The 16,105-nt window shown below is 38.4% G+C and overlaps 1 protein-coding gene across 1 annotated transcript; it reads left to right on the forward strand.

The window, feature by feature from the left end:
• Window positions 1–884: 884 nt before the first annotated feature.
• Window positions 885–13,427, forward strand: LOC122540664 (heat shock cognate 71 kDa protein). Its single transcript, XM_043676697.2, has 9 exons — window positions 885–1,008; window positions 2,565–2,774; window positions 3,882–4,087; window positions 5,355–5,507; window positions 6,752–7,307; window positions 7,780–7,982; window positions 10,546–10,744; window positions 11,250–11,482; window positions 13,070–13,427. Exons 2-9 carry the CDS (start codon window positions 2,570–2,572, stop codon window positions 13,250–13,252), a joined length of 1,938 nt encoding a protein of 645 aa, XP_043532632.1. The 5' UTR covers window positions 885–1,008; window positions 2,565–2,569; the 3' UTR covers window positions 13,253–13,427.
• The last annotated feature ends 2,678 nt before the right edge of the window (window positions 13,428–16,105 follow it).

A 16,105-nucleotide genomic window follows, 5' to 3' on the forward strand; every position in this document is an offset into this window, starting at 1 on the left:
ACCCGTGAGTGGATCTTGGGCTTCACTTGTTAATCGCATATCACAGGCTCTGAAACTGCAAACATAATCTCACATTCAATCCTATTAACGACGCCCTGGTCTAATGTCATCACCTTGAACTGTAGTCCACCTCGATTTTCATTCTGCCTTGGAAACGGCAGAGTTGTGAGACACTTTTAAAGTGAGTGTCATGCAGCTACAAAATCTAAGCCTGAGGACAAAACCAGAATGACTTCAACGCTAACCATCAAAATGTGAAACTGCTCAAGATGGAGCTGGTAAAGTTTCGAAATATAACACATATGGAATTAAAGTCGTCAATAATTGCACCATTTAATGTCTGGCACTGGTCAGAGCTGGTGGGGCATACCTTAAAATGGTACAATTATCATATTAAATTTCCTTGATTTCGGATGCAACTAAACATCTAATCCGACAAACATGTGTTTTGCTTGCCAACAAAAAAATCAGAAATTGATGGAAAATGTTTTTGCTCTTGTTTCAGATTCCAACATCAGCATTACTTCATTCTATTTAGATGTTTTGCTTATCTCATTCCTTCGAATGAGGAGGGAGATGGATGAGAAACCTTTCCAATAGAATTTCTTTTTTGTTGCTGAAGAAATATTTCGGTTTGTTCAAGCTCGTTTTCTTTGCTCCCACTCAGCTAATTGAGGCGAAGGTTCTGGATCTTTCCAGATGGACCGATGGGGATAGCCCGCGGAGCCCGCTCAGCACCAAGAACAGGGGAGAGGGCGGGCGCTCCTTCCTATTGGCCATTGGGTACCAATTAGGGGCGGGGTCTTGTGACGCCATGGCCGGAGAACGCGCTCCTGATTGGTTGGAAGGTTCCGGTTCTTTCCAGAAGCTTCTGTGGTGATTGGCAAAAGAAAAAACGCTGTGAGCTGCAGTGTGACCGGCAGAGCAGTGGTAGCATTTATTGTTTGTTCACTTGAAGAGGCAGAGTTGTAGTTTGTTGCTTTTTTAAAAATTGTTTTTCCAACGAAAGTAAGTATTGTTTCTTGCTCGCTCACCTCCAAATGTGGTGCGTCAATAATAGGGCTGTTGAATTTTTTTTTCCTGGATAACGGTCCTTTGAATGCTGCATACTTATCCTGTGCGTATGTATGTTATTCTTATAAATAATCAATTGACAAAGAACTGGTTTCTTTCGCCCGTGATGGTTTAAATTGTTTAGTTATAGCTGTTGCGGATTTGTGAAGGTGAGGAGGTGACTTTGCTGTGAAGAAACAATCCTGATCTCAGCAGCATCTTACATCCTGCAGCATCTTTCATTGAGCCAGATTTTTATTCTTAGCCACACTGATGTGAATTTGAGTGATACTTTTTTAAAGTGTTTAATTAAGTTTTAAGGATCCTCGCAGTTTGATAGGTTGGTTACGGGTTTTTTAAGCACTTTCTGTTTGATCTTTCAGTGATCAACCTTTTTTTTTAATCCACAGTTTAGATCTAATACGCGGTATGCTTCTTGTTTCTAATAAAACAATTCGTTCGCGAAGCTTGTGATAACGAATCACCACTTTTCATTCAAATATTGTCGACCTCCGAACGCTTTCACTTATTCATCTATTAAGTAAATGGGTTTTGTTGCAGCTAACTTGTTTGTTCACAAAACACTTAAGCGTGTCTCTTTAATGCCACCAAAAATGATTCTTAACAGTTTCAACCCAGCCTTGTGTGAAATATTCTAAGTATATCATCATAGAATTGGAATCGCTTTTTAAAATTCATAATGGGTCTGAAAGATTATAATCCGAAGGGGGGGAGCTGTAATTAATGCCTGTCTCACTTTGGAACGTTTTAAGCAGCACATTCTGTCTTTGACTTGCCCTCCAAATCAATATAATCCAATTTTAAAAACTGCAAACGAGTGGCATGTTAATGTGCATTATCTGCATAGATGTTCAGATATGTTACGTGTACATTTAAATGATTCTGAACAAGAACCACAGGAGTTAAGCCCCATTCAGCAATTAATTGTCGCTTGTTCAATGACTTAAGACTATTCAAAATGTATTCCTCTGCTTAGAAAACTTAATTTTTCCAGAACTAGATTTCCAATTGGTGGTGACAAACTATTTCATGTATAATAATACCATACTAAAAGGAGATCAAGGTCTTGTTCACTGATTTCATCTTGGTAAATCATTCAGTGGTGCAATGGTTGGATGAGGCTAATATGGATAGGTCTTAAGACTTGTTTTTTCTTTCACACTCTTCCCTGCTTTAAGTAATATGTAGTCTCAAGAATGTCATTAATTAAGATTAGTGATATTTAATTCCTGTTAGCTATTAACTTTTTTAATGAACTTGAACTCAAATCAAAATTACTGCAGCACAGAGACCCTTTTAGTTTGAATTTGTGCCAGCTCTAAGTAGCAAATCATGGGGTGTTCTCCTGTCTTTCTCTTTTCAGTGTCTGATCAATCTTGCATTCTAAATCACCCTTGTTCTGCTCTGTCCAGATCCCTCATGATCTTGAATACTTTTATCAAATCAAAACTGAAGAAATGGCCTCAATTGTTCAAACTTTCTTTTTACAGACAAAATGTCTAAGGGACCAGCTGTTGGTATTGATCTTGGGACAACCTACTCCTGTGTAGGTGTTTTCCAGCATGGCAAAGTTGAAATTATTGCCAATGACCAAGGCAATAGAACCACTCCAAGCTATGTTGCCTTCACTGATTCTGAAAGACTCATTGGTGATGCAGCTAAGAACCAGGTGGCAATGAACCCAACCAATACGATCTTTGGTGAGTTCTATTAAAGAAGTGACATTGATACCAGGAAGAGGTCTTTCCTATTTTGTGCTGATTCTGCAATACAAGATGCATCTTGTTTCTGATATAAAATTTATAGTTTGGTCTGTCTCTCACCTTTTAAAGTATTGGATTTAACTTGGTTAACCTAGTTAACAATCAAGCTACTGGGTAGACATCACTCTTTTAAAACAATGCAGTCTGGGTAACACCATCCATTCTTTGATTCAACGCTTGCTTCTTTTAACTCCATCTATTAGGGCATTAGCACAAGTGTTGGTGTCCTTTATTACATGTGGGTGGGATTAAAGATTGGTTTATTATTAGACCCCACGTTGTGCCACCTATGTCAGCCATTATTCAATGTTTAGTACTGCTGCCTCTCAAGTCCAGGGATCCAGGCTTGATTCCAGCCTTGGCTGACTGTGCCTGTATTGAGTTTGCACATATTCCATGTCTGCATGGATTTCTTGCAGGTGCTGTGGTTTCCTGCCATGGTCAAAAAAATGAGCACATTAGATGGATTGGCTGTGCTAAAAATTGCCCAATAGTTTACAGGGATGTGCAAGTTCAGTGAGTTTGCCATGGTTTTAGGTTGCCATGCAGGATTACAGGTATGGGGCGGGATACTCTGAAAGGGCCAGCGCATGTTGAATGGTCTCTTTCTGCACTGCAGGGATTCTATGATCAATGGATTACTGCCCAAGCTATTATCAGCAATCCTGATATGACTTATTGCTGTGTGGGCGGAATGATTATTATTTTGTTATATGGGTGGCACAGTGGTTAGCACTGCTGCCTCACAGCACCAGAGACCTGGGTTCAATTCCCACCTCGGGCAACTGTCTGTGTGGAGTTTGCACATTCTCACCGTGTCTGCGTCGGTTTCTTCCCACAGTCCAAAAATGTGCAGGTTAGGTGAATTGGCAATGCTAAGTTGCCCCATAGTGTAGGTGAAGGGGTAAATGTAGGGGGATGGGTTTGGGTGGGTTGCTTTTCGGAGGGTCCGTGTGGACTAATTGGGTCAAAGGGCCTGTTTCCACACTAAGTGATCTATTTTAATTTCGTTTTAATCTGGCTAACGTGATTTGAATTTAATAGATGCCAAGCGCCTGATTGGACGCAGATTTGAAGACACTGTAGTTCAGGCTGATTTGAAGCACTGGCCTTTTGATGTAGTAAATGATGGCGGTCGTCCCAAGGTTAAAGTGGAATACAAGGGAGAAAACAAATCTTTTTACCCTGAAGAAATATCTTCAATGGTGCTCACAAAAATGAAAGAAATTGCAGAAGCTTACCTTGGAAAGGTGTGTAACAACTTGTGATAAACCCCACCTTGGTATTGCTTTTCCTGGCCACTTCTTCTAAACCTAATTTTTTTAAAAAAATATTTGCTTTGTTTCATATGGTTGAATTGAGGACTAATGATTGGAAGCAGGTGGGCAGTTAAAGTGGACTTGCAATTTATAATGAATGTCTTTTAAAAATGGGATTGAGTTACATCTATACACTGATCAGTAAATCCAAGAGTTTCTATTTTGGTTACCTGTAGACACTTGCCAAAACATGCAATGTTAGTTTTGATGATTCAGGCAAATTTTTATTTAGACTTCTTGTAATTGCCTTTTCTTAATGTTATATCAAAAGCATTTTGTTATGGTCAAAGTGGAAGTAAAAGGGAATGCTTTGAAATCTGGCCATTCAGTTGGCAAAGAGCATATTAATGGTATTTGGGAATTGAGGTAAAGGTTCATAAGCATTGCTACGAGCTCTCGGAGCCAGAGGGTATAGGTTTGAGTCCCATAATATACCTGAGGTGTTATAACATATCTCCTGTGTCTAGATTCTAGACTGGGAACAGTAGGGCAAGCAGTCAGTTGAGGGTCGGTTTGTCAGAAGAAAGATATCTAGTGTGGGAAGTGATATGAAAGAAGCTGAAGTTTTCTGTTTAGGGTAACTGAGGAGATTTAGAATATGAAGGATGAATAGCTTTTTAAAGCAAAGATGGCTCATTCTTAATCAGTGTCTATTACAGCTGTTAATATGTAAATAGAACACTTAACTTGAATCTCCCACCTTTGAGTACAGTTTTTAAACATTGGATTTGTTAAGAGTTATACTTCATCAAGTAATCAATAAATGAGTACTTTAGGGAAATTAAGAACAGCTAAGTAGGTTGGGTGTAACTTGAGGTAGAAAATGAACATCAATAAATAGGCTGTGTAGAAAGCAGTTGGTAATGGAATAGGGATGCAAGGTTCCACAATGTTTGTGCTCATGAAAGTGCTTTCATCACACAAATGAACCAACCTTAAGTTATGAATGGCAATATTTTAAAGAATTAGTTTGTCATGTACAGAAGTACATGTGTACAATGTTGCCATTACTGGATCCATCTTGGGAACAAAGATACTTAGGTTTAAAAAAAAATCTTGGGTACAATGTAGGAAAATAAAGTAACATTAACTTCCTACTTTTAGGATAGTACAGGCTAAAGATTCACTCAAGCACTTAAACAGAAGCAAACTTCCCAAATGAGAGAATGTCATTGGTAAAATATTCTCACCCTTGCAGACTGTCACCAATGCTGTTATTACCGTACCTGCTTACTTCAATGATTCTCAACGCCAAGCAACTAAGGATGCTGGAACAATTTCTGGTCTTAATGTTCTCCGTATTATTAATGAACCAACAGCTGCTGCCATTGCTTATGGCTTGGATAAAAAGGTATGTTCTGTTACATTACATAATGTACAGGTTTTGGGCTTCTTTTTACCATGTAGCATGTTGTAACAGCTTTAGAATCATCTGTCAACAGGAGCTTATTTGACATGAAATACTTGGTAATGCTGAGCTTGAATCAGTGTTCTTATGCCCACATCTGTGGGATCAGAATCAGGCTTGCCTTTTAAGCTCTCCAAATCAGTGCTGAGGGAGTGATGCACTGGTAGATGCTGTCTTTCAAGTGAAATAATATTAGGAACAGTCTTACTTTTCACATGGAACTGAAAAATCCCATTGTACATTTTGAGAAGCAGATTAATCTTTATCACACTAATCATAGGTACTATCATTGTTGTGGGATCAAATACAAATTTAACTTGTATCCTGTCCATTCAAGCACTGAATTCCAAATCCACTTCCAAATTGTTTTTACTTGGTATCCAACTGGTTGTCTAAAAAGTAGCAGTGTTCTAGGAAGCTCTGACAAGTGACGTATAGCTGACTTTGTTTATGCTACTGATACTGTTATCCCTAACACACAATCTTGCCAGAAGGCACAATTGCGATCCTTCAGACAAAACTAATTGATCTTTCAATACTTCAGAGTCAAATTTGAAGGCACTTCTGAAGAGTAGAATTTGAGGTAGCTAAAAGATACATTGATCGCTTTGTCTGCCCCACCTCCATGTTGATGGCTAGAATCCAAGTCTGAAGTAGATGAGAAGGGATAAAGATTCTAAAATGGGATGGAGAAAGAATGAATTGCAGGTCAAGTTTTAACTTTTCAATCTACCTAAGTAAATTTTGGGAGGAGCTGAGACTTGTTATGTGATGAGTCAAGCCAATTAAATTAGAATCTGGAAGTCAGTTGGATGGGGAATTGCAGTGAACTCCTGGCTTATGCTGTCAATAAACAAGGTATCTGGATAAAGGCTAAGATAGAGAATGTTAATGTATGAATTGAGGCAACCATGGAATCCATTGTGAGGCAGTGGGATGGAGGTGAGGTTTAAGGGAATGCCTTGGTTTATGATCAGTCACTTTTTGTTCAAAGTTGATGTATTCTGCCTGACAAACATGGGTGTCTCTGTCTGTCCAGCACCATGAATGGGTGACATTGTCTCTTGCTGGTCATATGACTTTTATTCTAACTAGTTGCGGAATTCAGCTGTACAGGGAATGGCTTTTAAAATTTAATTCATGGGATGTTGGAGACTTAGCACTGAAAGCAAATTTTTTGCTCATAGGTTGGTGCTGAAAGAAATGTTCTGATTTTTGACCTTGGTGGTGGTACTTTTGATGTCTCTATCTTGACCATTGAAGATGGCATTTTTGAAGTCAAATCTACAGCTGGTGACACCCATCTTGGCGGTGAGGATTTTGACAACCGTATGGTCAACCATTTTATTGCTGAATTCAAGCGCAAGTACAAGAAAGACATCACTGACAACAAGAGAGCTGTTCGCCGTCTCCGCACCGCATGTGAACGTGCCAAGCGTACCCTGTCATCCAGTACGCAAGCTAGCATTGAAATTGACTCCCTGTACGAGGGTGTTGACTTCTACACATCCATCACTCGGGCACGATTTGAAGAGCTCAATGCTGACCTATTCCGTGGCACGCTTGACCCTGTAGAGAAATCCTTGCGAGATGCCAAGCTTGACAAGGCTCAAATCCATGACATTGTTCTGGTTGGCGGATCCACCCGTATTCCCAAAATCCAGAAGTTGCTGCAAGATTTCTTCAATGGCAAAGAACTGAACAAGAGCATTAACCCTGATGAAGCTGTTGCATATGGTGCAGGTAACCTAACTAGTATCTTCTTTGGGAAATATTTACTGCTTAAGTTTAGATTAGGTGCTCGAATTAACTTCTAGCCTGTAACATTGTACTCTACAGTCCTAAGTACAATAAGAAAATGTTTAACTTTTTTCATGTTTCTTTGCTATTTTATATCTAGATACCTTTGCCATACCCAGCACTAAGTACACTTTTCACTGTACTGGTGTATGCCTGTACTTTAGTACAGGTGACAATAAAATCTAATTCTAAGATAATTGTAGGGGAAAGTTCATTAGCTTTGTAACTTAATCTAGATGGAGTCATACTTTTTGGATATAATGGAGTGATCCATAAATGGGATCTCCCTCTTTTAGAACAAAGCATTTGGGTATTTCTGTATTCATAATCATGAAGCAATATTCTTGTCTAGAGCATCTACTTTTGAGCTAATATTAGTACCAAATAGTTATTTATATTATTAAAATGTCTTCAGCTGTGCAGGCTGCTATCTTAGCTGGTGATAAATCGGAGAATGTACAGGACCTGCTCTTACTGGATGTAACACCCCTGTCACTGGGGATTGAGACAGCTGGTGGTGTAATGACTGTCCTAATCAAACGGAATACCACTATTCCAACCAAGCAAACACAGACCTTCACCACCTACTCTGACAACCAGCCTGGTGTGCTCATCCAGGTAAGAATGCAATATTTGAAGGGTTGCTGTGATTATTTCAAAACTGTATACTTGGGCATACATGTCTATGAATACCAACAATTAATACTTTCAATACAAAGTGTGTAGTAGAATATGATAGATGAATGAAATGAAGACGACTGATGGACAGACGAAAACTCACCTTAACCAGAAGTTTGAAGAGGTAGGTGAAGCAACAAGTATTGGAGCAGAACTTGAAACCCAGATGGGTTTAAGACACATTGAGGGAAAGTGACTGTCAGTTCTAAGATGTGGCAGTGCTCTGGGTTGATACAAATAGAATTTGGATACATTACTGAATAATTTTTGTGAATATACATGACATCAAAATAGGTGTAGTGGACAGCTAAGAAGGTGACCTTTTTAAGGACAATGGAACCTCGATCTGATGAGCTGAGGAGTGGAAGATGGAGTTTGCTGCATTTTGGTGGGGCACAACTTGCACACTTTAATTTTAAGGTCCTGGAGAATGTTGCCCAAAAAAAGACCTTGGATTGCAGGTTAATTGTTTGGAAGTGGAGTCATGTGCAAACGGAGTGAAGAAGGTATTGTTTTCCTTTATTGGAAAGGGGATTGAATATAGGAGTTGGGAGGTCATGTTGAAGCTGTACAGGACATTTGTTAAGCTGTTTTTGGAATTCTATTTGGAGTTGTGGTCACCCTGATTTTAAGACTTACATCTTAAGCTGTTGTATAAGTGAGTTTAAAACTAGAGGGCAGAGGTTTGAGGTGAGGGGGAAATATTTGAGGGGGACTTCTAGCAACTTTTTCATCTCAGGATGGTGCATTTATGGAATGAGCTGCCAGAGGAAGTGGAGGAGGCTGGTACAATTACAGCATTTTAAAGACCTCTGGATGGTATATAAATAGAGTTGAGGGATATTGGCTAAGTGTTGGTAAATAGGACTAGATTTACCATACCTAGTCATCATGGATGCATTGGACCAAAAGGACTGTTTACATGCTGTTCATCTGACTAAATGACTGTGGGCGATGGGATAGTTCTGAAAGTGACCAAGACCATGAGGTTTTCATCTGGTACTGGGGTAGTGCTTACTACCATAACAAACCTGAGTTTTATCAGTCAAACTCAGCTTAGTTTTGATTTGGAGGTGTTGGTCTGGGGTGGACAAAGTGGAAAAAATCTCCTAACTCAAGGTTACAATCCAACAGGTTTATTTGGAAGCGCTGCTTCAGTGGTTGTGGAGCAGAATCATAAGACACGGTTTGTAGCAACAGGATTGCAGTGTCATGGAATGTAAAACTTGGCTTAAGTCTTTCATCTTTTTGATATTCATTTGGAATTAATTCCAAAAGTAGTGGAATAAAGTAGTCACACTTCACAAACTGTTTATTGTAGCAGCATTGTAGCTGAGCTAGTTAACCATAAGAACTTGGAACAGAAATAAACTGTTCAGTCCCTTGAGCCTGCTATGCCATTTTAATAGGATAATGGCTGATCTGACATCCCTCAGTTCAGTTTCCTGCATGTTCCCTGTAACATGTAACCCATGATTTCCCCTACAATCAGCAATCTGTCTCTACCTTAAATAATACAATGACTCTGCCCCCATGGTTGTCTGACAACAAACTATCAAATTCCTTGTCTTAAATTGCTGCCTGTTTTATTCTGAGCCACTGGTCCTGGATTATCCAGAAGGAAACATCTCCTTGGCAACTATTATGTTAACCCCTTAAGAATCTTTAAAACCTCTAAGCATGAAATCACACTCACCTGTCCACACTAAAAAGCAACAAAAATCATCTGAAGGCAAATCCTGGTTTTTTATCTCAACTCTGCAATCATGAAATTCATGGCTCATGGAGGTTCTTGAACAGAACTGTTGTAGTTAAAGAAATGACTTTGTCCCAGTGAGATCCTCTTCTGAACTGCATTGTGTAAAGTGCCAACCTGTTCAACCTTTACTCCACCCCCTTGTACTATGAATCATCCCAGTGAACCATGTAGAAACTGCCTCTACTTTTTTTTTTCTCCACTTTGTTCTTAAATGAATTGAGTTTCCTCTTTTTCCATGTACTCCACTTGGCAACATTTTGCCAACTTAGCTATCAATATCTCATGTTTATATTCCACCCTTTTGCTGGCTACAGTATGTTCACTTCCTTCCTCCCAAGTCACTATGTCCTTATTTAGTCTCAGCTGCACTACAAACCTTCCAGGTGATATTACTAACTTTTTGAAAGCTGGGTTATCCATTTCTAACTTTGGAGCCAAATTTATCAGCCTGCTGTAGTACTAAGTTTCTGAGCATGATATGCCAAGAGATTTCCTTTCATTGAACTGTAAGGAAGGTTAACTCCTCTGGGACAGCATTTTAACGAACAGGCTAAATATTCCAAGTTGTACTAAACAAAGTGAAGCTAATTTTACTTTCTACATTGCAAATGTATTAACTATCTTTTTTGTCCGAATTTTTGTTGACTTCAGCTGTCGAATCGAAAGAATTCATGTACTGTGTGTGCATGTATCCTAGAAATTATGTGTGAATATTTGTGTAACTTTGATCTTTTTTCAATTTAGGTGTTTGAGGGTGAGAGAGCCATGACTAAGGATAACAATTTGCTGGGCAAGTTTGAGCTGACAGGAATTCCACCTGCTCCACGAGGTGTGCCTCAAATTGAGGTGACATTTGATATTGATGCCAATGGTATCTTGAATGTGTCTGCAGTGGACAAGAGCACAGGAAAGGAAAACAAGATCACTATCACAAATGACAAAGGTGAATCGCTGCATGTTGAATTTTAACATTTGGGTATTGAATCTCTTTTTTTATATTACTGCTGTTGAGATTGGAAAACTGCATTGAGCACTCTTCCTCTGAACTGCAAGAAAGACAACATCATTGCTTATTTTTAGATGTCAGCTTGTTTTGAGTCCAATACCTCTTTCTGATAGCTAACTCTTTATTGGTTCATCAACTCTGGAAAAATTTATGTTCATTTAAGATACTCATGCATGTGTTAAAGACTAGTGTAACATTTAACGACAGCATGGAGCACGCATTTCGTCTGTACTGCAGGTGACCATTGACAAAAGGCTACTGCTTTTTCGTACTAATCACCCTGACTTGTACCAGTTATTTTTGGAAACTAAAGTTTTTGAATCCCTTTTTCATAAATCATCTTCTTCTAGTTTTGTGGTGCTTGACATTAGCTGAATGTAAATGGGATTAAGCATATCTCAACACATAACCAAGATGGTATTTGCATCATTTTTGTCAACAGGTCGTTTGAGTAAAGAAGACATTGAACGTATGGTCCAGGAAGCTGAGAAATACAAAGCAGAGGATGAACAACAGCGTGACAAAGTTTCATCCAAGAATTCTCTAGAGTCATATGCTTTCAACATGAAGGCTACCATTGAGGATGAAAAACTAAAGGGCAAAATCAGTGATGATGACAAGCAGAAAGTTTTGGACAAATGTAATGAGGTTATTAGCTGGCTGGATAAAAACCAGGTAAAATAAGACTGAAATAATCCTGTTTTAAGCATGGTTATCATGTCAATAATCCTCATTGCAGAAGAAGGTCTATGCTTGATTGTCAGAGTGGCTAGCTCCCCTTTCAAGTAATCCAGTCTACCCTAATTTGGTGTAACCTGCAAGCTTATTTTTAAGAGCCCATGTAATTTTTTTTTTTTGCCAATGATCATGTTTCCATCTCCCAAACAAGTATGATCTCCAAGACTTTCCACTTGCTGTATTTTTTAAACATTTTTCTCAACTCTTCTGCAAAGCCTTTAAACTTGTTTCTTTGAACCTTGTATACTGAAAAGCACCTTTTTCTTTTTTCCTATCTTAGCATGTTTCTCAAATCTCTGACCCTGACCCTGAAGTTAAGCCAATCATCTCTACTTGAAATAAGTTAGTGCTTCATTTTTGAATATGGAAATTGCCAGTTTCCACTTTAATTCTTTGGTATTTTCCCCGTATGTGGAGAAAACTGAAAACAAACTTGTCATTACCTGCATCATCACCATCACAGCAGTCAGGCAGGACCAGGTGAAGTCAACATTTTTGGGTGTAACCCTTGTTCAGAACTGGGGGTCATCCAATGGCAATGTTGAACAAAGCATCTATTCACTTTGCTCAATTTAGCATATTACGAGGGGGCATAGCTTTAAATTAAGGGGTGGTATCTCCTGATTTAGAAATGAAATTGCAAATTTAAGACTACACTTGCTATTAGACTGATCACAAACCAGCTGTCCTGCTAATGGAGTCCACAAACTCCAAGTATTTAATAACCTACAAATGTAAATTGACTTTTAGATCCAGTGAGGTTTAGCAGTGATGTTTCTAGTCTACTGGGACAGATTTGTTTGGCAGCTTGAGAAAAATGCATTCTATTGACTGCATTAGGCCTGAAATTCATTGATCTTGGGGGCATACAATAAGTTCACCAGAATGAGTCTCAAAGTATTTTTTGAGTTGAAATTCATTATGAATGGAGGTGTTGTTGATGCTTAGTTCACTGTACAAAGGTTTGTGTATACTTGAGTTCAGCAGTCTAAGATTAGCAACTAGGCCTTTACGGAGTGAAAAACGATTTTTCCCAATGTTGAAAATCACAAGGCCCTTGTGGCTTATGTGCTAGGTTAGTTCACTTTGAAGTATATGTAGGGTTGTCACAACATGGAGCAAAAGGCAGGTGAATAGTTATGGTATATTGGTTCAGAATAGATTAACTGCAGCAGACTTGAGCAATTGCCTATTCCTAGGTGTGCAAAATATTAAGCAGTTTGAACTAGAGCAGCTTTTATTCTAATTTTCCTTCAAAGACTTGACTCCTGATTTTGAAAAGCATCACTGAACCAAAAGCGTGAGGGTGAATTTTAATGAGCGATGAACCAGAGCATGTCTAATTAGTGCTTGTAAACATGTTTCTTTTGTGCTACTCCAGAGAGGAATATCTTTAATTCTGGAGTTGGAGATTTGATTAAAATTAAGCTTTAGGATCAATTAAGTAATTAACTGGTGAACACTTTTTTTTTGTGTAGAACTACCTCCATGGTATGCTGACTTGTGAAATGTTTTCTTTTGCAGACTGCAGAAAAAGAGGAATATGAACATCAACTGAAAGAAATAGAGAAGATCTGTAATCCAATTGTCAGCAAATTGTATCAGGGTGCTGGGGGCATGCCTGGTGGAATGCCAGAGGGCTTTCCTGGTACTGGTGCTGCTCCTGGAGGTGGATCCTCTGGACCAACCATTGAAGAAGTTGACTAAAATGTACAGTAAGAATCAGTGAGACTAGAAACTGGATGTTATTCGTGTACTGTGACATAAGAATGCAAAATGTATCACTGCTGTAACCGAATATGGTGTAAAAGTTCATGAGACTGAAAAGCATCTTTAAATTCCAGTTCAAAACTTGTCTTCTAATAAAAGAACAATACATATACTAGAAGTTGTTTTCCTTCACTCCTAACCTTTATCTCATCTGGGTAAAGATGCCAGTTGGAATTGTACAGCACTGAGGTTTAAAGCCTCCAGTTCTTTGTAATCACTTTTCAAGTGAATTTAAATAGCATATGCCTAAATGGAATCCTGTACTCTCCAAGATCCAGGTATACTTGCAGCAGAATTTGTGGATCCATCAAGAGCTCTGGGCATGTTCTTTCTAGCCAATAAAGTAAAATGTACCACACCCAACAAATCAATGTGTATAGTTTGTCACCTTTGATATTCTTTGTTCTATTTAGTTTGGATTTTTGTTAAGCAATGTATTGAAAGTCTGAAATTGTTGGAACCTAGATTTCAATTGCCAGGGGCCAGGTTTTCTAAATACAATTTCATAAAACTGCAGGTGTCCTTCATCTGTGACCCTTCTGCTCGAAGTCATTGGATAATTGTGTTCCAATAGATTTTTTTTTTCCCTAGTACTTGCAGCTGTTAATTTGGCTTGACCAGGACCTCCATTTGCTTTCATATCTTTGCAACACAACCTTTTTTGTTTTGCATCCAATTACTATTTAAAGTATGGTTACTGTCTTTCACTTAAGGAGTGATGACTTAAACATACTTGACATTTGACACTTTCACTAAATATCCTTCAGATAAGGAGCAAAATCAATGTTTTAACTAGCTACTATATAAGATATTGGAAAGTAAGCTTTTTAAGTTGATTTCATTTCACCAATGTTCCTCATTCTCCTAGCCTTCCTCTTCCACACCTCCCTACCAATCCTCTAATGTCAGAGCAGCTCGTGAGCGGTTTGCTCAGTTGACTGAAATGTTTCATCCCCTTTTACTATCAAGACATTTTATGTAAGTTTATCTGCTTAAACAATTTTTATCTTCCAGGTTACTTCCCTCTTGCCTCCCTTGTGCTGAAGTACTTGTTGAATCGTGATTCTTTGGTGCTCAAAATCAGTGTCTTCAATATGTGCACCATATACAGCCCTCAGTATGTAAAGGTTTTTATGTCGGACCTTTAGTAAAGGAATTTCTCATCTTTATTTCCAGTTAAAGACATGAGTATTTTGGTTTTGGATTCTAGGTTCCATTTTGGAGTTTGGAAACTATCATCTAAAAATATTACTCTGACGGTGCAGTAGTAATGTCACTGGGCTAGTAGTCTGATGCAATGGTAATGTTATTAATAAATGGATCCAGAATTCCATAGCAGTCTGACATTTTTTTCAGTTCTTAAAAAAAGCCAAACTCATGGTACTCAGCTGACTGCTAGAAATCTACCTGGTTCATTTAAGCATTTTGAGGGAAATATATTGTTACCCTGTCTTGCATCTGACTCAACTCACCATAATGGGGTTGACTTAACTCTGTTTTTAATAATTAAGAACAGATGGTAAATGCTGGACTAAGCAGTGACATTTGCATCCCATAAATGCTGTAAATCTTCACTATCCATGAAATCGTAAATCTCATTCACGTTATCCACTTGTAAGCTTGCTTGTTGAGCTGGTAGATTTGTTCTGATGTTTTGGTCACCTATGTGCCAAAAAATTAAAATTCAACATCCATGGGCAAAACCCATGTCTGTGCAATTTTTTTATCTTTCAAGTGCAGAGCTAGTTCAAATTTCATAATTTGCAGGGGTTCTCCAGAATGGAGCCATCATAGCCATGAAAAATGACTTATTGTCGTTTTTTTTTCCAGGGCTAGGTTTGTTCAACTTAGGTATATGTTTCAAAGCTAGGTTATTCCAGAAGTCAAATTGTGTCCTTCTATTCCTTTCGTGGGAAATCTCCTTTATCACATTTGATCCTACCTAAGCCCTTTAATTGCCAAGACCATTTGCTTGGTTAAAATTGTAAACTGTTTGCAATAATACTAATGTCTAATTTGGCTTGCCAACTGCTTCTTGTATCCAGCAGGTTGAAGAAATGTTACGTTACAATGCTTTGGGTATTATGAAAGGCTAGCTGATGTTTTCCTACCTTGCATTTTCACATCTTAAGACATTTGGCTACCAGGGCAGTGGGTGAGAAGTGCACGATCTCCTAATCCAACATCTGGTATAGAGCAGAGAAGGACAAAAGGAGATATGATAGTTTTGAATTTATACCTTGCATAAGAGCATAACTTTGAATTAATGGATTAGCAGGCAGCAGAGACAGATTTGAAGTAGTCAGGAGAATCAGAATCAATGTTTCTATAAAGCATGTTAAAATTAGGAATGCACTGCTTGAAAAGGTGTTGAAACATTCAATGTATTTTAAAAAGTAATTTGACCAATTCCTGAAGGGAAAGCAAATTGTAGGACTATGCAGAAAGAGTACTCAGGTGGGACTAGTTGGAAAATTTACCAAAATGGCAGCACAGGTATAAACAAGGGGATAATGACCTCCAGGAATGACACATTGAACTATGAAAGTTGTAATCTATTATCTCCATGTAAAGTCAGGTGTGATTCAATTTATCTCACCCAAAGATGGAACACATTAGAGTGGAATGGAAACCTTGCCAACCGTGAACTATAGCCTACTTTGTAACTAAAAGTGACAAGTGCATAATATTTCAGTTTTTCAGTATGCTAACATTGCACATGTTGAACTATTTGTGCAAAAATGTTTCTGGTGATACTGGATAGCATTTTACAAATCTCTTGGGTATAGA

This window comes from Chiloscyllium plagiosum, unplaced genomic scaffold (genome assembly GCF_037043375.1).
Source record: "Chiloscyllium plagiosum isolate Xiang-an unplaced genomic scaffold, Cpla_swu_hap1 HiC_scaffold_29, whole genome shotgun sequence".
Taxonomy (NCBI): Eukaryota; Metazoa; Chordata; class Chondrichthyes; order Orectolobiformes; family Hemiscylliidae; genus Chiloscyllium; species Chiloscyllium plagiosum.

Bases quoted from the DNA above. Each gene is read 5' to 3' on its own strand.
- LOC122540664 (XM_043676697.2), top strand. From the start codon at position 2,570: ATGTCTAAGGGACCAGCTGTTGGTATTGATCTTGGGACAACCTACTCC. The intron at 7,308-7,779 runs GTAACCTAACTA...AAATGTCTTCAG, and splicing joins AGCTGTTGCATATGGTGCAG to CTGTGCAGGCTGCTATCTTA. The intron at 7,983-10,545 runs GTAAGAATGCAA...TTTTCAATTTAG, and splicing joins AGCCTGGTGTGCTCATCCAG to GTGTTTGAGGGTGAGAGAGC.